Source organism: Kwoniella dendrophila, chromosome 1 (assembly GCF_036810415.1).
Source record: "Kwoniella dendrophila CBS 6074 chromosome 1, complete sequence".
NCBI classification, from domain to species: Eukaryota; Fungi; Basidiomycota; class Tremellomycetes; order Tremellales; family Cryptococcaceae; genus Kwoniella; species Kwoniella dendrophila.
Window position 1 is genome coordinate 1,178,454 of NC_089476.1, and position 25,651 is coordinate 1,204,104.

The 25,651-nt window shown below is 37.5% G+C and overlaps 9 protein-coding genes across 9 annotated transcripts; 6 read left to right on the forward strand and 3 right to left on the reverse strand.

Moving 5' to 3' along the window:
- Positions 1 to 385: 385 nt before the first annotated feature.
- L201_000427 (uncharacterized protein) lies at positions 386 to 4,284 on the reverse strand (the record flags this gene model as incomplete). Its single annotated transcript, XM_066216229.1, has 6 exons — positions 386 to 657; positions 712 to 1,917; positions 1,981 to 3,659; positions 3,746 to 3,825; positions 3,900 to 4,010; positions 4,093 to 4,284. The coding sequence occupies 6 exons, from the start codon at positions 4,282 to 4,284 to the stop codon at positions 386 to 388; spliced, it is 3,540 nt and encodes a 1,179-aa protein (XP_066072326.1).
- A 497-nt stretch (positions 4,285 to 4,781) lies between these two features.
- L201_000428 (uncharacterized protein) lies at positions 4,782 to 6,196 on the forward strand (the record flags this gene model as incomplete). The annotated part of the gene is made up of 3 exons (XM_066216230.1): positions 4,782 to 4,910; positions 4,979 to 5,325; positions 5,452 to 6,196. 3 exons carry the CDS (start codon positions 4,782 to 4,784, stop codon positions 6,194 to 6,196), a joined length of 1,221 nt encoding a protein of 406 aa, XP_066072327.1.
- A 255-nt stretch (positions 6,197 to 6,451) lies between these two features.
- On the reverse strand, positions 6,452 to 11,603 carry L201_000429 (uncharacterized protein; the record flags this gene model as incomplete). Its single annotated transcript, XM_066216231.1, has 22 exons — positions 6,452 to 6,723; positions 6,802 to 6,949; positions 7,044 to 7,141; positions 7,199 to 7,294; positions 7,367 to 7,719; positions 7,790 to 7,941; positions 8,021 to 8,135; positions 8,201 to 8,330; positions 8,389 to 8,539; positions 8,596 to 8,658; positions 8,714 to 8,801; positions 8,855 to 8,918; positions 8,980 to 9,052; positions 9,109 to 9,468; positions 9,519 to 9,680; positions 9,740 to 9,896; positions 9,964 to 10,061; positions 10,129 to 10,781; positions 10,842 to 10,922; positions 10,981 to 11,065; positions 11,126 to 11,495; positions 11,563 to 11,603. 22 exons carry the CDS (start codon positions 11,601 to 11,603, stop codon positions 6,452 to 6,454), a joined length of 3,810 nt encoding a protein of 1,269 aa, XP_066072328.1.
- A 1,112-nt stretch (positions 11,604 to 12,715) lies between these two features.
- Positions 12,716 to 14,186, forward strand: L201_000430 (uncharacterized protein; the record flags this gene model as incomplete). Its single annotated transcript, XM_066216232.1, has 5 exons — positions 12,716 to 12,982; positions 13,057 to 13,200; positions 13,268 to 13,362; positions 13,435 to 13,847; positions 13,909 to 14,186. 5 exons carry the CDS (start codon positions 12,716 to 12,718, stop codon positions 14,184 to 14,186), a joined length of 1,197 nt encoding a protein of 398 aa, XP_066072329.1.
- Positions 14,187 to 14,747: 561 nt separating this feature from the next.
- On the forward strand, positions 14,748 to 16,177 carry L201_000431 (uncharacterized protein; the record flags this gene model as incomplete). The annotated part of the gene is made up of 5 exons (XM_066216233.1): positions 14,748 to 14,799; positions 14,864 to 14,918; positions 15,014 to 15,345; positions 15,451 to 15,699; positions 15,864 to 16,177. The coding sequence occupies 5 exons, from the start codon at positions 14,748 to 14,750 to the stop codon at positions 16,175 to 16,177; spliced, it is 1,002 nt and encodes a 333-aa protein (XP_066072330.1).
- Positions 16,178 to 16,310: 133 nt separating this feature from the next.
- Positions 16,311 to 18,911, reverse strand: L201_000432 (uncharacterized protein; the record flags this gene model as incomplete). Its single annotated transcript, XM_066216234.1, has 6 exons — positions 16,311 to 16,779; positions 16,931 to 17,181; positions 17,269 to 17,398; positions 17,472 to 17,555; positions 17,640 to 17,706; positions 17,768 to 18,911. 6 exons carry the CDS (start codon positions 18,909 to 18,911, stop codon positions 16,311 to 16,313), a joined length of 2,145 nt encoding a protein of 714 aa, XP_066072331.1.
- Positions 18,912 to 20,347: 1,436 nt separating this feature from the next.
- L201_000433 (uncharacterized protein) lies at positions 20,348 to 20,854 on the forward strand (the record flags this gene model as incomplete). The annotated part of the gene is made up of 2 exons (XM_066216235.1): positions 20,348 to 20,364; positions 20,473 to 20,854. The coding sequence occupies 2 exons, from the start codon at positions 20,348 to 20,350 to the stop codon at positions 20,852 to 20,854; spliced, it is 399 nt and encodes a 132-aa protein (XP_066072332.1).
- A 409-nt stretch (positions 20,855 to 21,263) lies between these two features.
- On the forward strand, positions 21,264 to 22,101 carry L201_000434 (uncharacterized protein; the record flags this gene model as incomplete). The annotated part of the gene is made up of 2 exons (XM_066216236.1): positions 21,264 to 21,464; positions 21,547 to 22,101. 2 exons carry the CDS (start codon positions 21,264 to 21,266, stop codon positions 22,099 to 22,101), a joined length of 756 nt encoding a protein of 251 aa, XP_066072333.1.
- Positions 22,102 to 23,478: 1,377 nt separating this feature from the next.
- Positions 23,479 to 25,470, forward strand: L201_000435 (uncharacterized protein; the record flags this gene model as incomplete). The annotated part of the gene is made up of 6 exons (XM_066216237.1): positions 23,479 to 23,655; positions 23,715 to 23,798; positions 23,874 to 24,085; positions 24,164 to 24,655; positions 24,725 to 25,332; positions 25,418 to 25,470. The coding sequence occupies 6 exons, from the start codon at positions 23,479 to 23,481 to the stop codon at positions 25,468 to 25,470; spliced, it is 1,626 nt and encodes a 541-aa protein (XP_066072334.1).
- Positions 25,471 to 25,651: the final 181 nt, after the last annotated feature.

Below are 25,651 nucleotides of genomic sequence, written 5' to 3' on the forward strand. Positions count from 1 at the left end.
CAAATCCGAATCTACTCATACAATTCTAATTTACCAATCTGAGAAATCACAATGAATGATCTCTTACATTTCGAACCATCACTTTCTTTTATTTAATTTAAACACTTTCTTTCGCCCATTCAATTATATATGCTTTCATCTTTTTCATACTTTGTTTATGTTTGTATGTCATGTACATATACATGTATGCATTTTATTTCGTCGTTATTAAGACAGGCACAAGTACCCCTATTATATAAGATTGCGAATTAAAAATGGAAATGGCAATGAAGTATGAGTGATTAATTTATAACGAATATGCCTTACATTATCAGGATGCGTGTGTTACCTATCTAACACAATAAGTGATACTTGACCCAGTTCACATTGAAACGAATAAAGGGAATTATCCTTCTCTAACAATTTCAATACTATTTCCTGTACTTGTACTACCTCTTCTAGTTTCACCGTTATTATTACTTCCACCAGTTAGATTAGGACTTAGGATTTGGTGTATACTACCACCAGTAAGTTGAGGAGTTAATTTATTGGTATCGGTCGTTCCTGTCCCTGTACGTTGAGGTGTTAAAATAGCGGAACCAGTTGATTGAGGTGAAATAGCTCTTTCTCTTTGTCCAGTTAATTGTGGTGATATAGCTCTTTGGATTTGATGACTTCCTGTCAATTGAGGACTCATAGCTCTAACGGATACTCCTCCTCCTCCTCCTTGACCAGTATTCTGTGGACTAAGTATAGTCGTTTCCCCTCCACCACTATTCATCATTTTTCTCAAAGTTTGATCATTTTTCCTTTGTCTAATACGTTCAGCTTCTTCTGTACCACCAGTTTTTTTCAATTTTTTAGAACCAAATATTAAATCTTGTTGAAATTCATCGATTTGACTTAATTTTTCTTTTTCTCTTTGTTTTTGTTGTAATTCAATTGCTTTTAATCTTGAATTTGGATCACCTTCTTTTGTTCTAATTTCCATTAATAAATTACTTATTCCACCACCTCCTCCTTCATCTTCAACTGGTGATCCAGGTGGTTTAGTAAATTGTTTTCCTGAAGATACTCTTCCAATTCCATTAGAACCTATAGTAGTTCTTTGTTTAACAAAATCTTTCACGTTACCAAAAATTAATGTAACATCTTCTAAATCTTTTTTCAAATCTGTACATAATTTGATTTGATAAGATAATAATTTTTGTTCTTCCATTACTCTATGTAATTCAATTTGCCATGTTGCTCTCCACATTGGATCAGCTAATTGTACATCTGAAGTCAACTTTTCAATCAAACTTTTAGCTTTTTCTAGGTCATTGTTTATAGTTATCATCTGTTGTTTTGATGGTGTAACATATCTTTTTGATGCATCTTCTCTTGCTTTTTCAATCAAATCTGACACGTCTTCAACTGATTGTATTGTATCTTGACATTGTGATTCTAATTTTGATTTTGAATTGTCTAACAATGCTCTATTTCCACCCATCTTAGTTTTAACTACATCTCTCATAGCTGAATTTTGTGTTCTTAATTTACCGAACGACTCTTTCGTTTCATTCAAGAAATCGACATGCAATTGTCTCATAACAGCTAAATCCCTTCGAAGAGATTGTAATTCATCCTGTTGTTTTTGTAATTCAGCTTCTTTTTCAGGTGAAAGGTTTGTGGGTCCTATTCGGGGCGATGGAGATCCAGGTAATGGAGCATTTGTGACCGTAACGGAGGAAGGTGAAGGTGCGTTGGTGTCTGAAGAATTTTTGCGGACTATTGTAGGTGGGCGGGACATTTGGGTAGAAGGAGATACAGTGAGTAATGAAGGTGAAGGGGTCATGGAATGTCGACGAGTAGTATCAATAGCGGTCTTCATCTCCTTTATCTCTTGCATCAAGGTAGCAAAGGTAGTGTCAAAGTGCTGTTTGACCTGATCAAGGGCTATTATGTAAATTATCGATATCAGGATCCTTCCCTACGGACCTATCTCGATCATAAACTTACGCTCAATATTCAAATTCAGTATACAACCATCCTTCAAATCTTCCATATCTTCCAATTCGAACTGTACACCTGTTCTATTATCCCTGATATAAACATCCGGGAAATCTTCCATTCCAGGATCATATTCGAATCTTTCCATGAACAGTAATCTCAAATTCGACATACTAACAGGTAAGCCTAAAGTAGCTTTTTTCACTTGTCTTCCAATTTGTAGAAATACTGAAACACTACTTGGCGCTGAAACTGATGAACGTGGTCTCGGTGTAGCATGTTGACCTATATCATCTGGATCAGGAGTTTTAACTACTCTTACCGATCTATCCGATTGATCATCTGAAGATACATCACTGGTAGGTGTAATCGGTCTTGCTGATCTTGACGGCAACGAAGAAGAAATGTCTCCATTAGCTTGTAAGTGGTTTATAGCATTTGACGATGTCGATTGATCAGGCTCAAATGAAATGGCTGGTCCTAATCCTGCGTTGGTCAGACTTTCTGGTAAAGCAGGCATGGGTGGTGGTCTGTCTGCTCTTCTTGTAGGTCTTTGTGGACTACTAATACCAGTTTTCTTTCCTGGTGATCCAGGTAACATTTTATTGAAAGTGTAACTTGAGAACCGTTTTGAAGCTCTTCTTTCCAATGCATCGGATCTTTGCAAAGCAGCTAATGTAGCTCTTGTTTCTGGTGGAACATCCGGCAAACCATCTATCGATTGACCAGATTGATGTCGAGGTGGATTGCTGGAAGCTGAGGGCGCGTCGGGCGGTAAGTCAAGAGCTGCGGGTAAATTGAGAATAGGTAAAGAAGGAGGTATAGCTGCAGGTGGAATATCAGAAGGCTCTTCATCTTCGATTGAAGGAAGTGGTTCCTGCTGTTTGGCTGGACTTCTATTTGGTGGAGATCGAATAGGAGAACCATTTGTGATATCTGAATCAGCTGAAAACCTTGATGTAGGCCTTTGTGAGCCATAACTATCCCTACTGAACCTATCTGGTCTTGGCGGTGGTTTACTTGGCGGTAGATTATGGACTTGTATCGTAGGTGGTGGGGATGGTACAGGATTATCGGTTAATTGATGCCTTATTGGTTCTGACGATTGAGGTTGAGGTGGATGCTGGGGTGGTGGTTGTGATTGTTGTGGGAGATTTGTTGGTGAAGTTGATCTTCTAGGTTGATGAGTTTGTTCAGGTGCTCTCATACGTGGAGGACGAAAAGCATCTGGAGGAGCCGGTCTACTAGGTAATCCAGTTCTGTTATTACTTCTTTCAGCTAAAGCTGATGATGAAGGTACTTTAGTACTAGGTAATTGAGAATGTTGAGATGCTGGACTGGTTGAAGGTTGTGATCCACCTGATCGGTTCGATAATCTGGGATCAATTTCGGGTGGGGGAATAGCATCTCCTTTTGACAGTTTACGCTGTTGATGTCCTGTCCCAGGGCCTGAAGCTGGAGCTGGAGCTGTAGCTGTAGGTACAGCCACAGGTATAGGTGAGGTATCTCTCTGACGATCTTGTAATAATCGCTTGAATGCTGCTTGCTTCTGCTTGAGCCCATGTAATAGATTATAAATGATTTGACGAATCTCGGGTAAATAAACTTCTAAAGTTTCGTGATTTTGATCATAAGATAGACATTGTTCTAAACAAGCTCTAAGATCTTGTGGTATACCGTCCAATTCACTATAATAGACAATGAAGTAAGCCACATGTAGCTTGACAGCTCAGTATGCTTGGAAAGCGGTTTTTGCTCAAATATTGTAACTCACTGCGTAGTTATCCCTGCTTTGTGAAAAGCTTGAATACACAATTCAAACCCATTTCCTAACCTGACATAAATATCACTGACCTGAAATGCATAATAGGTTATTTTAGTCCACTAGGCTAGACTGGATAATTATTTTAATCAATATTATTACTTACATCAGTTTCCGAAATGAGGGATTGTGACCATTGCTCAAGGCCTTGCAATAGCTGTTTGGTGGTTACCAACAATCTAGTTATTGAGGAATCTAAAGCTGATGTGTATTGGCCCTATACGTGATATCAGCTTATAACGATATTAATAGTAGCCTGACTACATATATGAGTTTTGTCTGGTAAGATCAATACTCACAGCTGATCTACTAGATCCACTTGATCTTCTGGGAGGTTGACTTGAACTTCCGACACCAGGATTAACACTTGAACCCGCAACTTCTCTACCTATCGGACTGGGATCTAACCCCATATTCGGTCTAACATTCCCATTGTCATATGATGAAGGGCCAGGGACTGGTATAGGGTTTGATATATTGGGTCTCGACATGGTCGATAATGATGAAATATTGAAAGTGGGTAAAAGAGTGAAAGGTTACGCGTGAATTTGATGAGGATCTCGAATTTTATGTAAAAAGGTCGTGTGTCGTTATATAGTCGTACAGTCGACGATACTCATTGCTTCATGGTCAGCCTGGCAACACTAGTCTTGGCTGCTATTAGATAGAAAGCCGTCCTACAGCTTGTTAGTTGCAATATGAGGATCTTACAACAAAGACATGATGATGAGATTTATACATTTATACTACCACTACTTACCGCGTGTTCTATTAAACCTATATATCGTTGATTTGCGGCCCCGCACGGACACTCAAAAAAATCAAAGGTACAAAGTTAAAAGCGTAATTTTGGGATCTTTCGAACCGGTTCAAGCATTACACTCCATACAATCTTCAAAGCCATCATACCATTCATCATCAACAACACAACAATACGATCACAGAGTTAGCATATGGACATTACTACGAAATAGGAAAGTATTCAGAGATGCCAGCTGTATCTTCAGCTTCTCCATCTGCCTCGTCAAGTCGAATGGCTTCTCCTATACCTTCGGGATCAGGAACAAGTTCAGTTCAACCTATAGATGCTTATCGAAATCTCTCTACACAAGTCAAGGTATGTCATTTTGGCGTGAACTCTTGTGAGAAAGAAGAATTGACATTGGAATGTAATGTCTTTGTTAGAAACCCATCATACCTTTGATTCCTTCTACATCTTCTGGATCAACAAGCAATATACCAAATTTACCTACATTATTATCATTAGATCCGATAACTTATTCAGCTAGATTATCAGGTAAAACATTACAAACTTCTGATCCTACTTCCATCTCGATCTCAGCTGGAAGTTCAAATGATATATCACCTTTAGTAAGAGGTAAAAAGAGAAATAGAGGATATCCATCAGAAAAAGAAAAAGTCAAAAATGAACATCAAAGCAAAGAATCAGAAATGAAAGGACTAGGTTTAATCGGTATGAGAAGAGTTAAAAGAAGGTTAGGTGGTATAATGAGTAAAGGTATGAAGATATCGTGAGTTGTTGTGATTTGAACTCTAACTCATCAATGCGCATCATGATTAGCATATAGTATATTTCATCGGGTCACTAATTAATTATACAGAATACTAATCCGTTTTGTAATATTTTCTTTTTCTAGATACGAATCTTTAATTCCACTTAATCACTTACATACACAATATTTATTTCAATTACTTTCATTACCACCTTTACCTAATAAATTACCATCATCAGAAGAGGGTATACCAATAACAATAAATTCAGAAGTTTTATTATCAAAAATTTCAAAATCAGATTTTACAGGAGTGAAAATCCAAGTTGTATCATCAAGGAATAAATCATTGATAGGTATAGGAGGTATAATTATCGAAGAAACTTATTCAACTTTTAGATTAGTCATTTCGACAAAGAATCAAATTAAAATTATACCTAAAGATGGTACTTTATTTAGATTATTTATACCTGCTTATTCACCACCACGAAATCCCTCAACGTCATTTAAATCAACTACACAGAAAGAGGAAGAGACGGAAGAAGCGGGAAATGAAGAAGAATTCGATTTGGAAAAATTCCTTTCAAAATGTCCACAATATCAAATTGATTTATTAGGTTCAAATTTTTTAAATAGATCAAATGATAGAGTAGGTAAAAAATTGAAATATCATATGGGTCAAGGTGGTGGTTCAGGTTGGTCAGAAGAATGGGTAAATCAAACTGATTGGAGTAAGACGTTCAATCAATTAAGTGATCAATTAGGAGAAAATCAAATAGATGAACCATTGAGGATGAAAATGAGCAAAAACCATCAGAAAATACCTAATAAAAAGAGGAAAAGGAACAAATCAAGAAGAAAAGATCCTCCTGCTTTTGGTAATCCTGAATAAACAATGATATTTCTACCATTTTCCGTAAATACCGATTCTCAATATACTGTTGTACCGTTTGTAAGGCATTGTTCCAATGTATGTAAAATACACTTTTAACAAAGTACATGACGATGCATGAACGCCAAAATTGGCTATGATTGGACTTATTGAATTGATCGTTCATTATATATTTATTCGTTATATACAACTATATTCTTCCTTGCCATATGTAATCATCCGTTTGAGATGTTTTGGACACCATCCCTCGAAAACCTAGCTCATCTCATATCTTCCTATACATTCCCTAATGACATCCATCTGATCTCCAATCGAAGCAGCAAATTTACCTTGATTATCATTCTTTATATGATTACTTAACCCATTGAATAATTTCATTAAGAATGAGAAATCAGATTGACCCATTAATGGTAAACTTGATTGCCTCTTAACATTCAACTTTTTATTGAAATCTGCAAAGAATTGATCTGATACCGATTGTGCTCTTAAAACAACTTCCATAGGTACTCCAGCCATTTGAGCCACATCTGATTTTGGGAAAACGAAGGATAAAGTCAGCTTAGAGAGGTAGACTTATCAAAAGTAGTTCAGGATTATTGACTTACGGGTACCGTGACTACTCTCTGCAACACCTGGAATCAATTTATACAAGAACACAACCTGTTTGAGTTCATCATCCACATGAGTCTGCATATGCATCTTTCGAATATTTGGATGATAAGTGAAATCATCTGTGAGAGAGCCGTAGTGCGTCTGAAGAGTGATAATAGGCGATCAGCTGCTGATTATCCACTGAGATTGACATTGGAAAAGGTTATGAGCCAAATGATGCTTCAAATACACTTACAGCAAAGAATCCCAATGGTAAAGTATGGGTAGCTAGATGATGTAAGACAGCTCCAGCTATAGCCATACCATCGTAAGTAGAAGTACCTCTACCAAGTTCTGAGAAAACCAGGTGTTAGCTAATCGAAAAAATCATTGTATCATGAAAAAGCTAACCATCAAGGATGACCAACGATTTAGGACCAGCATCTCTGAGGATTTTGGCACATTCATCTAATTCTACTTTGAAAGTAGACGCGCTGGCAAACATATCTAACGTTGTTTCGTACATCGTTAGCTTTCTATTTCGCTACCCAAAAACGGACTGTCCAGGTTGGAACTCACTATCATATGCACCCATTCTGGTTTGAATTCTATCCACGGGACTCATTTTAGCTTTTGAAGCTGGCACATAGCATCCTAATTGTGCCATTATTACTCCAGCAGCTGTCATTCTAAGTAAAGTTGATTTACCAGCCATATTTGGACCAGTCAACAAAACTTGTCTAGCTTGGGTATAACCTAATTGTACGTTATTCGATATGAAGTCCGATCTCAAACACATTGAAGGATGTCTTAATTCCTCAAAATCGATAAATGCCAAAGAAGATTCGATGAATTCAGGTCGGCATTTAGGTTCATCCATGTCACCTGAAGCCTTCGCCAAAGAAACCAGACAATCTAGTTCTGCGATAACTCTAAACAATTATCGCAAGGTCAGGAACGTTCTTACACCGTTGATGACATGAGAACAGCTTATCAACGTACCTGACAGCTTTCAACCACACTTTCCTATCTTTATCAAATTCGCCTAAAAGTCGTTTGTAGAAATCTTTCTTAGTGGCATTTGCAGTCTCTTTGGCTTCTTGTATCTCTCTAATGAGAGGTATCGTCTGTGGTGTACAGTATCTATCGACAGCCTAAGGGCGTGATAGCCCAGCATTAGCACGACTGGGTCAAGCGAGGTAGCTATTTGTCGAGCGTAAATGTAATGCTTACTTTGGTGCTACTTTGTTTGGACCAATTGCTGGGAACTTTCGTCCTTGCTGGGACTTCAATGTGATAGATCTCTTTCAAACCTAAACTACTATGCCAATACTTGATCTCGCCATGCCTTGTAGTGGTGATACTGATGGTAAGTATCTTTTGCCAGAATTGATCTTCTGAGAAATCACTTACGATAATCCGGTAATCCTCTTAGCTTCTTTGAGATAGGCATTCAGACGACCGTCAATGTCTTGAACTGCCGCATCGGCAGCATCACATTCTTCATCAGCTCCAGGTCGAGGTAGAATCGCTACGGTTTTACCTAAGAAGTTTCTGCGGTCAATGGGATGAAATGTGTTGTGGAAGATATCGATACTCACCATCGCGGTATTCCTCATACATAGATTGTATGTGCTCTAGATGATTAGATAAATCAGGGATTGTTCGTAGTAAGCCTCCTACACTGGGTGATTTGAAGTTTTCGGCCAAGGAGCGCAATTTTTCTACACCTGATTGCAATTTTTGGAAATTCTGGACAATATTCATCAGCACTTTTGCAACATATCGAAATAGAGTTACACACTTACTCCGATCACGTCAAGGAATTTGCTTTCCCTCTCGCTTCCGGCATGTATACGAGATATCAAACGCTAAGAAGACATCAGCTTGGGACATGTGATCGAGCAAGATACAACTGTGACTTACTTCCAAATCAGGTATGCCTTTACATAAATTGGTAAATTCACGGGAGAACGCAGTATTATCGTTCATGATGTCGTCCACAGCATCCAGCCTGCAAGATATATTAGCTTGCAATCACATAGTGTAGACTGGTGAAGGGCTTGCCTTGAATCTATGGCATCAGCATCCCGCAGAGGCATCGTTAGCCATAAATGGAAAAGCCGTTTGCCTATGATTACCATTCGATTAGCTCATCCTGGATTCAGGTATCTAGATACGAATCTACTCACCGAACGGTGTGATACATCTTTGTAGCAACTCGTAGAGAGTTCCCTCGGTACCTCCATCATCATTCACCAATACCTGGAAAGTAAGTCAGCTTTGGACGTAAAGTAAGAATGCCGTCACGAATGACTTACCTCCATATGAGCTAGGGTTTGACCGTCCAAAATTAGATTCTGACCTTCCTTCATGGGATCGTAAATATCGAAATTACTCTGTGAGACTAAATCCTTGTCTAATTGTAAACTTCGGAGGTAGAACAACATTCCTCCTAAAGCTTCCATAGCCAATCGGTTATCCTGATAATGTCGAATCGCATCTGGTAATGGTGCTTTCCCAGCTGAAAGTTGATCTTCATCCACAGCGAAGAATTCAGAAAGTTGTGCAAGAGCTTCATTGGCTGAACAAAATTCTTTCCCTTCTTCGAAAGATTGCCATTGTGTGGCTGAAGGTAGAATGTTCCTTAACATTCGAGTCGTATTCACCGATAGATTACCCTACTGCAGAATTAGCTGAGATCGCTTGATTAATAGCATTTTCAACATACCTTAGAGTGTACTAGCTCTTTTGGCCTTATCTGACGGAACATAGTTTCTAGCCTGGTACGCAGGATATCATCTTCGAATGCACTCAGGTCGAAATGACCAGTCGAAGCATCTAATATACACACCCCGAAAGCGGAGGTACCATCAATTTCAGAAACAAATTCCTGCGCCGAATCAAATCAGCTAGACATCTTTTCTGGAGAAACTTTTTTCGTCAGCTTACCTTTATGACCACACAATGATTTGCATCATCGCTACTCAGATAAGTTCCGTCGACTATCGTCCCATTGGTGAACACTTGACGAAGTTCTCGGTTTACAATCGCAGGCTCTTTACCCTTGTTGCCGCTAGAAGCATCTTTCTTATTTCGCATTTGCATCCTGGATACAAGAGCAGAGAAATGATCAATTATGCGATTATGACTGTAGCGAAACGAATAGCACTCACCCAATAGCCGTTTCCGCCTGTTCTACGACCCCCACTTTGTGACCAGCTCCCAGGAACTTTTGAATCCAATACTCTAATGATTGTTCTGGTACACCGACCTGAACATAAAGTCAGCCATCTGGTATCGGATTAGACTTTTTTGGAGAAGGGAAGACAGGTACTTACCATTTTCATTTTGACTCTATCAGTTAGTTTCAAATCAAATTCCTGATGTCCAACTAAAGCATCATCCTCATACAATTCGTAAAATTTACCTTTCTGGAAGAAGAGTATCGTATCGTAATGGTTCTGTTTGATCTCCCAAAATTGCTTTTCGAAAGGTGTAAAAGAATTCGGTCCTTTTTTATCGTTAAAGCGTTGTTTAGGAATAGCAATTGTTCTTTTATCGTAATCAGGATGATCAGGTGAATGACCATCTTTATCTTTCACATTAACCAAAAAGTCGAAACATTGTTCAGCTTCTCTTCTTTGTTCTTTGGCTTCTAATTTCGATCTTTCAGCTTTTGTAAGGAACAAGGAGTTGGAATCGTTGGAACGTGCTGATGCACCAGCGTTATTTACCTGAGAATCGCTGTTATATGTTGTACTTGGTAAAGGTCGTGGGCCAGGACGTGAAGAAGATGCTTCAGGCGGTGGAGATGATCCTCGAGCGGAAGAATTACCATCGTACCATGATGTAGTATCTTTCTTAGGTGCTGATTTTGGAGCGACAAACCCTCTTTTAGGTGCGGCTTTCTTTTTGATAGGTTCTGGTGAAGCGGAAAATGCAGAGGGCGACCGGGAAACAATGGAAGCCTCGTACTCTTCAGCGGCAGCAGCTGTATTTGAATTGAATTGATCAACATTGCACTAGTGATGCATTGACAAACATTACTCACCCATGGCTGCATCGTCAGCATCATCAAATACGAAATCTTCTGCATCAGAATCTGCTTTCAGACTCTTTCTAGGTTTGCGACCTATCATCATTCTGTTAGCTGTGGTTGCATTTGTGCGTGCGTTGAGTAGCTGACTTACCGGATCTCCCTTTCGGTACTACATCTTCTTCGGATCCATCTGAATCTGATTCTACATACATAACTTTTCTTTTGACTCTTCGCCCCTATAACAGCAAGTGTGAGCTGATCATGATAATCTAGACCTACAAACCAAGGCAACTTACTGTTTTGATGGGAGATCCATCAGCTGCGACCGCCTCTTTCTCATCCTCCAACATCTGCACATCCTCGTCTTCTTCCGGAATCACCGCTTTTTTACCACTTGAAGAAGGACCAGATTCAGGTGGTGGGGTGAGTTCATCTTCACTCTCTATAAAGTTATTCTTCTTGTTTCCTCCTAAAGGACTTGACTTTCCTAGCAAATCTTTTCCTTGGGTTGTTCGTACCACAGGTGAACTGGCTGGACCAGCAGTTGCTGATGAAGGTCTACGTATACCATTATTGAGAGCTGGAGAAGAAGATGGGTTCGTAGAAGCTGGTCTTGGACCTGGTTTGGGGGCACCAAAGAAAGATGCTAATGTAGATTGTTTCGACCTGCAGGAAGACCAGAGTCAACGATGATGGATCACCTTAGTGAGATAAGTCAATGCTATATACATACGTCTTTGCATCTTTGGGGGTCTCTGGCTTTGCCTTGGCCATTGTGCTGCAATAGCCTTTCAAAGAGGCAAGTTCAACAACGGCTTGCTGATTAGAAGGAAAACAGGAAATCTGTTACTGATAGATAAAGAGTTGGTTATGATAACGATATTTGGTCGGGTAATCTGATTGTTAATCTAATCAACCACTTGGAGAAGAAATCAAGAAACGCGTAAACGCGTATATTTTCAGAGTTGAAGGAAAAAGTAATGTTCTCCTTCACTGATTAGAATTATTCGGCCGTGTCGGAAGTACTCGTGGGAATAAACAGCGATGATTGAACTTGAGTCAACTTTCTTCGATCTTGGTCGCTAGATCAAGTTGGATGATGCGACTAATTCAATAAATTGATGACCTTGGCGCTTTGCGTTTGTGCTTCAAATTACGGTAAAATGAGCGATATCACATCGAACACCAGAAGGAAAAGATGATCGGACACGACATTACACGAAAGCAAACAGGGTCAACCTCCACTATCGCGTGAACAGAAGAGGTCATAGAGATGAAATAGGTCCAAGCTATAACCGCTTTGTTCCTGAAATGCTAATAACCCATCTGATCCTTATCACTAACCCAAGCTCAAATTTGAGAGAAAACAAGCCCACATCATACGTGAAAGTAGCCAAAATAAATCCAAATCACGGTTGACGTGTACAAGAAATAGTTCCGGCCGACGGATTTTTGCGGTGATTTCTATGTTATCACGTGATTTAAGCGGTTTCTAACCAAAGTTTTCAGCCATTTTTCGCGTTTTCTTCGTTAAAAAGATTGGAACATTACCTGAACGCGTACTAATGCAAACTCATCCGACGCGTCGTTTACATGAAATAGTTTTACGCTATGTCATCTTTCATTCAACCTTTACTATGTACTGCAAGTTCAAACATTACCTTCCAGGATAAACTTGAACGCGATTCCTGATTCTCAGTCGAACCACATATATAACTCAACATTTCAACCGAAACATTTCTTCTTTTCTTTCTTCTTCACTTTCCCAAATTATTGAATAACTACCACACGAATATCGTTGAACGATCTCATTATATCTTTTATCTAGAATCATATCCTGCTATCTATCTTACTTTATTAATCCAATCTAATTCCTCATCATCATAATGTCTATCGTTGAAACTCCTTCCAAGGCTGCTGCCAATGCTCTTGCTGATATAAATCTCAATACTCCTACAAAAGTATCCGAACCTACCTTACTTTCTAAACTCCAAGCTGTATCAAAACCAGTAGAGAAACCAGTTGTAGTTGAAGAAGCAGTAGAAGAATACCGAACTAGATTCGTTGGTGATGTTGATTGTGAAGAGAAAGATGAACCTTTACTTCAAGAAACCAACTCTAGATTCGTACTCTTCCCAATCAAATACAGAGAAGTGAGTTTATCAATTCTCATTAACCCTGAATTGTCTCATTGTATCAACAACTGACTGGTTGCTCCTCAAACTAGATCTGGCAAATGTACAAACAAGCCCAAGCTTCTTTCTGGACTGCTGAAGAAATCAATCTTGCTCCTGATCTCCACGACTGGGAAAACAAGCTCAACGATAACGAACGATATTTCATCGAACACGTCTTGGCTTTCTTCGCTGCTGTAAGTAAAGAATTGTTATTTATCATTTCGCCCTCACAACAGCAACTAACGCGTCTGCGTATATTAGTCCGATGGTATTGTCAACGAAAATCTTGTCGAGCGATTCTCAGCCGAGGTACAATGTGCCGAAGCTAAATGTTTCTACGGTTTCCAAATCATGATGTATGTCGACCTTTCATAATTATCAACTTTCTCTCCAAATCCTGCATTATGCTGATATCTTTTGCTTTATAGGGAAAACATTCACTCTGAAACTTACTCCCTTCTTATCGACACATACATCAAAGATAACGCTCGACGAAACTACCTCTTCGATGCCATTGACACCATCCCATGTATTCAAAAGAAAGCTAACTGGGCCTTGAAATGGATCACCGACGAAAAATCAACTTTCGCTGAACGATTAATCGCCTTCGCTGCCGTTGAGGGTATCTTCTTCTCTGGTTCTTTCGCTTCTATCTTCTGGCTCAAAAAGAGAGGTCTCATGCCTGGGCTTACCTTCTCAAACGAACTTATCTCAAGAGATGAAGGTTTACACACCGACTTTGCTTGTTTACTCTTCACCCACTTGAGACGAAGACCTCATCCAGATACCATCGCTAAGATCATCAAAGAAGCCGTCACCATTGAACAAGAATTCTTGACTGGTAAGTTGTCATCTGACATTGAACAATTTGGAGCAAACAGCTAACTTGCTTTATCTTACAGATGCCCTCCCAGTATCTTTAATTGGTATGAACGCTAAATTGATGTGCCAATACATTGAATTCGTTGCCGATCGATTGTTAGTCGCTCTCGGTAACGATAAAATATGGAACGTATCAAACCCATTCGATTTCATGGAAATGATCTCATTACAAGGAAAAGCAAACTTCTTCGAATCAAGAGTATCAGCATATTCAAAATCTGGTGTCAACCAATCTGTTGGTGCTACAACAGATCACTCAGCTATCAAAGCCGGTTTCACACTGGATGCCGATTTCTAAACTGCTTCCTTCCTTCAATGTAATCAGTAATATTTTTGTAAAAATAGAATGGACGTTTAATAGAATCCATAACCTTATATATAGTGTAATATTATCTCTTCTTTATATAGATCTTTGTCTTTTTTTGTTGTCATAATTTACTTTTTTGTTACCTTATTTTTTTCCCCTCAAAACCAAAACAGTTGCCTTCCAATAATGCTTTGCAAGCTATACTGTAACTTGAATATAATTTAGATTTGCTTAAATCACTTCTATACTATTTATATAGCATTTGCCTGTTAACGAATATAAATGATAAATGCATTTCAGTGCTTAAAATACGATGCCATCTGTTCAGATTTATGGAAGAATTGTACCAATTATACTGACTTGTAATCGGTAATGCGAATGTGGAGGTTGATCTAAAGTTGTCCGATCCATTCCTTGATTTTTATGATTTCACTATATTTTTGTTTTTTTAGCCCAATGAACCAACGGAATAGGTTCACTTGCATTGTTCTTTGATCTTGAAAGTCCAAGAATCGACAAGGGGAAGGAGAACCCGAAATAAGTCTTTGAGTTATGGCAGCATCAGTACCAAAATTACTAGTAGTCGGAGGCAATGGATTTTTAGGTGTGTAAATTGGTAATTTCTCACATTGATGTGATAGTTTGAATTGACAATGTATTATAAACAGGCTCAGCGATATGTAAAGCTGCAGTTACGAAAGGATGGGAAGTTAGCAGTATGAGGTAAATTATTGATCACTATCAGATTTAACTTAAGTTAACGTCTAGTTAAAGCTAATCTTTTTTATCGTATTCAAAAAAAAAAAAAAAAAACACAGTTTATCAGGTAAACCATATACAACACCAGCGGGACATACACCATCATGGGTTGGAAAAGTAAAATGGGAAAATGGAGATGCATTTAATTCAGAAAGTTATTCAAATTTGATGAAAGATAAAACAAGTATAATACATACATTAGGTATATTATTAGAAGATTCAGGATATAAAAAATCAATTAAAGATGGAAATTATTTTGGTTTAATAAATAGTTTATTAAAATCAACAAATTTACCTATACCTGGAAGTGGAAGTAGTAGTAAACAAGGGAATCCATTAAAGACGGAAGAAGAAAAGAAATTTGGATATGAAGGTATGAATAGAGATTCAGGTAAGTCAAATAAGTTATGAAAATTAAAAGACCACTCTTATGCTCCATTTGATTAATCTGTAAACTAATTCATGAATGTAAACAAAAAAAACTTGAAATTCGAAGCTTTAAAAGTATTAGACACTTTTTTATCATCTACATCTAACTCATCAATAACGATAAATCCTCCTCCTCTTACACCAAAGCAATTCATATACATTTCAGCAGCAGATGCATTTAGACCTTTAATACCTTCAAGATATATTGAAACTAAACGTGAAGCTGAATTAGAAATTGCAAGAAGATGTGAATCGTATAATGAGAAACACATAACAGAAAATCAAGGTCAGATCAAACCTATATTCATAAGGCCTGGTAAGTTATAAATCAATCCAGAACTCATCAATTTCATTTTGTTTTTGTAAATTAGAGGTTTTTCAACTTGCTTTTTCTCTTCTTTTCTTGGTATCTTCTATAATCAACAATATGTTTCAAGCGCAAAATACTGATTAATAAATTTTCATTTGCATTTGATTTAGGATTAATGTATCATCCCCATATACGACCTCTGACAACCTTACCAGCATTTTTCATCGATTTATCATCCAAATTATCTTTAAAAACTGGTATATCAAATCCATTCGCATCAAAATCATCTTTATATGGAGCTTTAGAATCTTTAAAGACTTTTCCTTTACATGTTGATCATGTCGCTAATTCAATATTGAAATCAATTGAAGATTCGAGAAATAATACAACAAAACAAGAAGAAGATTATGGTTGGGGTGGTGCAAGGATTATTGAAGTTGATCAAATGAGAGAATGGGCTGGTTTAGGTAAGAAGAAATTGTAGAATTGAAAAAGATCGTCAAAAGATCTTGTGTAATATTACTTAATACATACATAGATGCATTCACATGCTAAGAAATACAAAAAGGTAATACAGATTTTATTCATGATCACAAAATATGATACGTACAAGGGGATTATGGCATATTTTTCAATTTGTTACTTTGTAATTTCCTACTAAAACTCAATTCCTTCTTTCTACTCAACCTGAAATTTTCCCATTGTTTTTGACCTTTTTTCTTGAACATCAATTTATATATTTTATTTTCGGTTTTCTTTCTATTTCTCTTATACTGATTAAATAACTTGAATTGATTTGTTTCCCATTCCTGATCACACATATTAATCATATCATTGATTAAATTTCTCTCCAATCCTGATCTTTCAGCTTCCAGTTCATTCATCCTCGTTAAACCATAAGTCAATTTATGCCTTTTCTTATTTTCGTATTTACTTCTCCGGTCATCAGATGTTGAATTTATACATATTCTTGATCGCGATTGTCTAAAGTAGCGATGGTACATTGGAGTCTCTAATAATGTTGGAATGGAATGGAATAAAGGATGGATCAATATAGATCTAATTGAAGAAAGATCGATTGAACCGCTAGATTATATTATCCATTAGCTACCTCGATATTGGATATTATCCTCTGTGGCTAAGTGTTTCACTTACAAGCCTATACTAAAATCCATAGTATATCATTAGCAATCAGCTTAAGGGGATTGAATCTGATGCCCCGGAATGCAAAGCTCACCCAGCGTGTCTATCGGTTTTACCACCATGTTGAGACCAACTCCCTCCTACGTGTATGGCAGCAATCCTATCTTTCCCAATCCTTTTCAATAACCCGAATAAATCTTTTCTATCTTTATGGTTATTCAAGTCGAGCTCCGATACGTGTAAATGCGCTAAATCTAAGCAGAGCTTTAGTCTCGGATGGGGGAAGAGAGTCAATAGAAGCGCAAGGGAGCGAAGTGTTGTGAGTGAATTAATTGAAGGATGGACCTATTGAAAGGTGACACAAATTGAAGTGAGCATGTTGGAAAGCTAGATCAACCTCTTCAGGATAGAGGTGAAGTTCATGTGACTCACAGTATTCTCAATTGCCAAAACAACTTCTTCCGAACGGTCGAGTATATCCTGTAGATCCAATATCAAAAGGTTCATTCTCTTTCTATCAATTTTTGAATCTTCCTTTACCATTCTACCTTCCGACCCTAGGCTGATAGAGGCGACGTGTTTGTTTTCGTCAGCCTGATTCATTTTTGCATTGATCTTCATTGTAGCGAGCTCACTGAATGACCAGAGTAGGTATACCAAGAGAATGAGCAAGTTTCAGTTCAATAATAACACTTTCTTTGGATCTTAATCGAAGATAGCTAAAGAAACACGCGAATCAGCTTACAATCTTGATGAATAACTGATGTACCGGACGGACTGTACAAGTATTGTAAACTACTCACTGGTCTGATGAAAGCAGATTGGTGGTATGTACAGCATGAGCCATAGAGTTTGAACGAAATTCGTCGCCTGGTAGACAGCGCCCAGAATATCAGCTGTTGCCATTAAGATGATGAGATTAGGGGCTTACCGAATGATCTCAATATGATTGCTACTTTTCCTATTTCTGTATCACTCTTTGGCTTCACGGATCTCTTTGGGGGATTAATGAACATATTCAAGCCTTTAACGTCTACGTCCTGGTTTGTCATCTGTTTTCGAAGTCTCTGCAGAGATCTAAGGAGGCCGCCATCAGCTGATAGATGTACAGCAAAATTGATAGTTAATCTAGCAGGAAGGTAGGTCTGTGGTTCTTGTAGTTCGCTTCTAAAAGGTTTAAGAGGTGTCAGAGGTTTGACGGGTTTTATATCCTTTGATGAAGGTGTTTTGGGAGAATTTTTGATATCTGTAAACAATGGTTGACGTGGAATGGATAGGTCGTATGGTGGTCTGTAAGATTGGTTTGAAGGAGTATAAAAGCGATAAGGCGTAGGTGTGTCAGGTATCCATCCTGGTGGAGGGGTATGCAAATGAGGTTTAGAGGTATTGTCGAGTGTGCTTTGAAACTTCCTGTCGAGCACAAGAGGCCGCGGTGAAGGTGTTGATGTTGCCTTTCCGGGTGATCCTAATCCCAGACGATTAAAAGGACTGTTTAAACTAGGGGTTGTGAATCGCTTCAGGTCTGTTGGCGGAGGAGTTGCAGGTGATATCCATGATGTATTCCGGGCATATTTGCCTCTAAGCGTACCTCCAGGTGTACCTAAACCTAGTTTACCAAGGGGACTTTCTATTTCTACCTTTATATCGTTACTTCTAAGAGGTGAGGTGAGAGGTGGAGAAGGATAATCATGTATAACACTATTTCTTCTCTTTCTACCTGGTGTCAACAGACCTAATCCGAATAATGGTGAATGTCGTATGTTTGGTGATTTAATATCACAAGGTGATTCAAGAGCAATTTTTGGTACTATATTGGAAGAAACGGGAGTTACCGTGGATCCATTTACGACTTTAGTGGTATTGTCTTGCCTTCCATATGAATCTGAGTGATAGCGAGTTGTGCAATGGTGTATATGCGATTGAAGTGATATAGGTGTATCTAGTAAGAATGGGTTATGTAGCGAAACGTCAATTGGTTCTGCAGTATCGAATATGTCGAACCAGCTGAAACTTGTTGAATTCTCATTATCTGTTTCGTCAGCACTGGACAAATTTGATTTGTCATTTGTATGCATTGTTTTGGAGATTGCATGCTTGTTTGGCTTTGTATTGATAGGATATCTTGGGAATTGTCAAGGATGGTGGTAAGCATAAGAATGATGGTGTGAGCAGCGATGAGGAAAAAGAAAAAGATAAAACCAAACATCGTAGAACATCTGTCAACTTCTACCCTTTTGACTGTGTATTATATTGACATAAGTTTTTTCGGTCAATGTACGTAGTCTGTCAATATCTCTGAGTGATTAGAAAATGTTCAAATAGGCTGATCTTGCGCGTCTTCCATCTTGTGTTTGGGTGGTATTCTAACCTGCGATTCATCACCGTACCGAATATCTGTATTTCGGTTTCATACCGAGAAATTTTCTTCATTAGTAAAATCGATTAGTCCGATGCTAATCAGCAGATTATACAGGTTTCCATGCAGCTGCAGGTGCTGCAGGTATTTATAAGGATAAGGTGATACTCAATTAGGCCGAAAGTGTTGAAAACGAGGTCAAATAAGGTGAATGTATTAGTAGAATGTCTTGATATAAAGGTGAAAGTGATTTTTATAAGAAATGTTAATTAGGGCAAATTTAATGAAAGAAAAGGAGGAAACGATCAAGTCGTAAGATGTAGTAAATGAATGAGTGAGAGAGTTTGGGGGAGCTTGTCAAATAACTACTGCATTGTGGAATGGTTCCGAGAGATTCAGGGTTTATAACATGATTTGAGTTGATGGTACCTTAAGGTTTTTCCATATTGTTGACACGATTTAACATGCAACACGTCATCTTCATTGCAACGATATATGATAGGGCGCAAAAAGATTGTAAGCCAAGAAAACCGGATTTGACGGATCGAAGAGAAATTCGCATCCTTTGGTCTTTTGCAATCATCTGGTGTCAATCATCTCAGGCAATTCGAAAACAACTCCAACACCAAACGTCAAATGTACAAGAATATGTATAGCGACATGCAGAAAGGCTGTACCCAACAAACAGAAAGAGCTGTTGATAATCAAAGTATACCCTTAGCGCAAAAGCCATCAACCAACAAAACAACTTCTATACCCTTCCTGTAATTCTCCTATTTGATATGGATTTTGAGCGTTTCATCTAACCTTTCAAGCATTCTAGACTTACTACGGAAGGACGCATTAACGGTTGACCCACAACAGCATACCTGATGTGACATCACTCCCAGTAATCTGACGTGCAATCCTTTGTCAATTGATGGAAATGACGTTGATAGTATTGGATTGAAGGAAAGGTTTTTCTTTACTGAAGCTACGCTTATATATAGCTTACCTTCGTCAAGTCAAAGAAATCTGAACTTCATACCTCATCAACCACGATTTTAACGATATTACTTTTACGAACCAGAGTCTTTTGTATCCTTTGATAAACCCAAATATAAGGAATAAACCGTCGAAACGAAGTATACACCTCCCCTTAGTGAATTGTTGAAAATGTCTGAACAAGAGCAGTAAGTCATCAATTCTACCTATATCTGCTTCTTTTCAAGGAAAGTAATACAGTCATTGATATAGTATTCTTGTTTTTTTCGTGATTGGTTCAAACAACAACTTCAAAGACAACAATCTAATCAACAACAACAACAGCAAGTTGAGGAGTTAGATGATGATGATGCTAACGAACCTCAAGGTAACCATGAAAAAGGAACATTTGAAAATACTATATCAAATGGAATGATTAAACCTGGTTCACCAGGTGATGATAATACAGAACAAGATACATCAAATGCAATTAGAGATGTTGCATTAAATCCATTAGGTAAAAGAAAAAAAATGTTATCTGAAACTATTGGTGAAGAAAATTTAAAAAATGTTGGAAAAAAAGATGGTAAAGAAGATAATGATAATGGTTCTTTAAAAATTAGAATTCAATTAGATTTAGATGTTGAAGTTCATTTATCTGCTAGAGTTAAAGGTGATATCACAATTGGTTTACTCTAGTCTGATAAGAGTTGGACGTTATCATCCTCTTGCGATTAACACCAAAACCGATGGCCTTCCTGTCTATTCTGTTCTGCTTCTGTCAATTATGTCCTTTCTTGTAGCTTTATACAAGGAATGTATCTTGATATGTCTCCCGTCTGTACGCGATTTCGTTTGCGTTCCCACTACTGCAGACTATGCTTGGAAAGCGCACAACTCTAGAGAGATTTTTCCTCTCGTCTACCCTAGAAACTCTCCGAAAACACAGGTCAATGCGTCCTTTGTCCTATAAACGCCATAACCTCATCGTACAACATATGTCGTTGTTCTTCAGTACTCGTTCCATGGTAATTAGTGAGTATATTACCATATGTCCTCCTGATCTCTGATTTGCTTGTTTCTAACGTAATGATCCATTTTCGTCGAAATGGTTTTGGGTATACTGAGCGCTGTCGCCGCTTGTCCAGCCATTATAGGTACAACAGAAGCTGTAAGACATGGTCAAAAGGCTCAAGCTAAAGAAGCTCATCGTGGGCAAAAGGTCAATCTGGTTGTAGGGTTACCCACACCAGTAGCTGGGTACAGCGAGAAGTTCGAGGGTGCGTTGGTGGTACTGAAGAATAATAAAGTGAGCACTGACCACTAAACCGCTGAAGATCTGGACAGTATAATCATCTTTCACTTACAATGCTATGATTATATCAATTTAGGTGTATATCCAACATTCCGGCTCACCATTACCACCATATTCTGTACATCCATTTGCGGGATATTATTTACCTTATCCATCTAATCAAAATAAATGGGCTGGAGCAGGATATAAAGGAGAAGGATTAGTTAGTACGATAAACGAAGAAAATCATTTAAATTGGTTATATATTGATCGAAATACATATGAATTAAAATATGGAATTAGAAAAGATGCTGAAGAAAATTATACTGGACCATGGGATTGTACATCAATAGATAAAAGATTAACATTTGAAGGATGGGAAGGTTTTATTGCTGTACAAGAAAATCCTGATTTAGATTTATGGTCAATTTATTTTGATAGACAAGATGATGGTTTATCATCACCAGGTAAAATTGGTGATTATCATGAATCAACTGGAAAACAAATTAGGATGTTAGAAATTCAATTAATTAGAAAAGAAAGACCAAAAAATTTCGAAATGGCATGCGAAGAAAGAATAGAAAGAATTAGAGCTATAAGAGGTGAACAGAGAGAACAAGAAGAAAGTAGTTTACAAGGAGAAGAAGAATAACCATTTTGAGTGGTGTGTCATTCTACTAGTCATCGATAAAGTAATCCTATGTTGAATTTGCACTATCATTCCTAGACTTATCACGAGAGAAAGGCCTGCTTTTCGGGTGAAATGGGTCGGAAATCTAAAGATCGTCCATCGGTTTGAACGTCTATCATCGGATTCACCCTATTTTGGCATCAAGCTACGGATACAGTACTTGTTTTGCAAAGATGAATACCATCAGTTTGCGATCAACGGTAAATTGCGGCTGAGGCCTGATCTGAAGCTTGATATGATTATCGATAGGAGATTCAGCTAACAATCTATGATCCCGCAGTATCCATCTTGTCAATTAGGGCGATCAATTCAAAGAATGAAACATGCCGTTGGTAGAAGATAAGCATTAGTTGAACAAACCCCTCAATCCACTTCACTTTGTGCTAAGATGCTGTAACATATCATGCTTATAACTCACATTCCTCTGAATTTGAGTCTCCATAACCCGTCATTTGCCGTGATACGATATTTTTGTCTCCATCAAGGTTTGTATGTGGATCAACAATAACAGTCTCGATAGCCTGAAGAAGCCGTGTGATACATACACTTCATACTAATACAAAAGATTGATTCAAAAAGTCATATGACTTTATGACCTGGAAAATCAGTCGAAACCTTCTTATGCGCCCTTCTGGGTCTGGATAATGTCACGTTATGCTTGTGACATAAGATATCGGATGCATCTTATGTGAAAGACTCGACAAAATATTCGGTTTGACCGGTACGATAACCCGATTTCTCCCAAACGGTATCAAATACGGAGTTGTCGCATTTGCTTGGCAAATCTACTTTTAGTGCACTTTTCACTTTTAAGATTACAGTAGAGTACAAGTAGTAGAGGTACACGATTATATTGAATCAAGTGGAATCCCTGAGGATGAATGACTTGATGGAGTTTTCGAAAAAGGGGCCAAAAGGGAATCAAAGATCAGCTGATCTACGTTCAATCTTGATCGGTATTTCAAGGGAATTCTTTTTGGAAATGAATCTCGTGCGAAAACAACACATCTTCCATACGGATCAGTCGCATCTCAACGGTTAAGGTGTTCTGTCAACATTTTGATCCGGACCTAAAAGATCTCACAGATACATACGATATTTATACTACATGCTCTACCGAGATCCTTCCGATAGGATCCATCTGGATACCCCATACGGCAGTTGATGAATAATTATGTATATATAAAAAGGTTAAATCAAGACAAACTTTCTCACCCTTACTACTGACTCAATCGTCATTCCTTCACAGAGTCATCCATACTATTATAAATCTTTCAAGTACCATTTGAAAAGAGTAAATTAACAAGACAATAGATCAGATTGGGTTAATCACTCATCATGTCTTACCAAAACAACTATCCGACAATAGACGATAAAGCAGAAATTAATCATGTTGAAGCTGGAGATATGGACCTTAAACATGATGCCCATCATCATTCTTCAGATCAAGTCAAACATGGTGATAGAGCTTTGAAATATGTTGGTGAAGAGAGAATTGAATTAACGGAAGAAGACGTAAGTAATTATACCTATTCTTTCTTGAAGAATACTCAAGCTGATTATAATATTCCTAGAATGTCAGAATCAGAAGGAAAACTGATAAGAGAATTTTATCCATTTTAATGTGGGTTTACTTTTTACAAATTTTCGATAAGACCGTAAGTACTACTACTGCTTTTCCAAAAGACCTATAAGATTTTAACTTAGCAACTGATATGTTTGGTCTATATTAGCTTCTCGGTTATGCAAATAACTTAGGAATGTCAACTACTGTAGGATTACACGGTACACAATATCAACTACTTTCAATGATTAACGCAATTGTACAACTTGCTTGGCAACCTTTCAGTTCATATTTACTGGTTAGGGTACCAGCTAGACCACTTATGACTGGTATGGTATTCTGTTGGGGTCTTTCACAAGCTTGTATGGCTGCTTCATCAACGTAAGTTATCTCGTGTTTTCTTTCCTGTCAGTCAAGACATACTAAACTCACCCAATGTTTTGTGAAATTTCAATACAGATTTGGTGGACTTTTAGCTTGTCGAGCATTATTAGGTCTTTTCGAAGCCGGATGTTTACCTTTATTTTCTTTGTTGACTGTACAATGGTATAGAAGATCTGAACAACCTTTAAGAGTTGCAGCATGGTATTCAACAAATGGTATGGCCACTATCGTAGCAGCATTAATTTCATTTGGATTGGGTCATGTTAAATCACCTCATATTCATAACTGGCAATTGATCTTCATCATTTCAGGTATAATCACAGTTTTAACCGCACCAGTAATTTGGTTTATGATTGATTCTGATGTAGCTTCAGCAAGATTCTTTGATGAAGATGAAAAAGCGAAAGCAATTGAAAGACTTAGAGCCAATAATACAGGAACAGGTACAAATGAATTTAAGTGGAAACAAGTTATTGAATTATTCATTGATCCAAAAACTTATCTTTGGCTCGCTTTAACCCTTTGTATCAATGTTGGTGCTGCTGTAACAACTTATTTCGGTCCAACGTGAGTTATATCTTCTACTACAACCCATTAGATAAGGTACACTGACGACTGTTATGTTCTATCACATAGCTTGATCGGTTCATTCGGTTTCAGTAAAAACATTAGTTCACTTCTTAACATGCCATTTGGTTTCTTACAAATTATCGCAATTATGAGTGGATGTTACGCAGCAACGAAATTCAAGATTAAATCAGCATTATTAGCAGTATTCAATATAATAGTTATTATTGGATTAGTTTTACTTTATGTTGAAAATACTAGAGGTAAATTAAGAATTGCTGTTGCTTTAGTTGGATATTATTTATTAGCATTTTTATTTGGATGTAATCCAATGGTAGTTGCATGGATTGCAGGAAATACAGCAGGTCAAACTAAAAAAGCTACTATAATGTCAGTTTTTAATGCAGCATCTGCTGTAGGTAATATAGTTGGTCCAGCAATTTTTTCAGATAAAGATAAACCACATTATATTCCAGGTTTAAAAGCTACTTTAGGTATTTTTTGTGCAATGTTAGCTTGTATTGCAATTCAATTCATGTTATTAATTTTCTTTAATAAACAAAGACAAAATCAAAGAGTTAAAAATGGTAAACCAAAATTCATTAAAGATACTTCAATGGAAAATAAATATCAAGCTTATGGCTCAGAAGAACATAATGGTACTCTTGGTCAAAATGGTTAGTTGTTTTGTTCCCCCCTTTTTTTCGATTTTATGATTTTATATACTAATGCTGATTTCTCTATCGTTATTCCCTTTTTCAGCTTTACTAGATTTGACCGATTTCAAGAATGATGAATTCGTTTACGTCTATTAAACCAAGATGAAAACATTCAAGGGATTGAGGGACATGAGCATTTTGGATTATAAAGGTTTAACGAGTCGGATTCATCTGATTAACCAATCATTTGAAAATATAACAGGATAAGAGGTGTTCGGAAGCTTATCGGTGTGATTGTAAATAAAATATGATTTTGTAGGGAATATCTTGGTAAAAA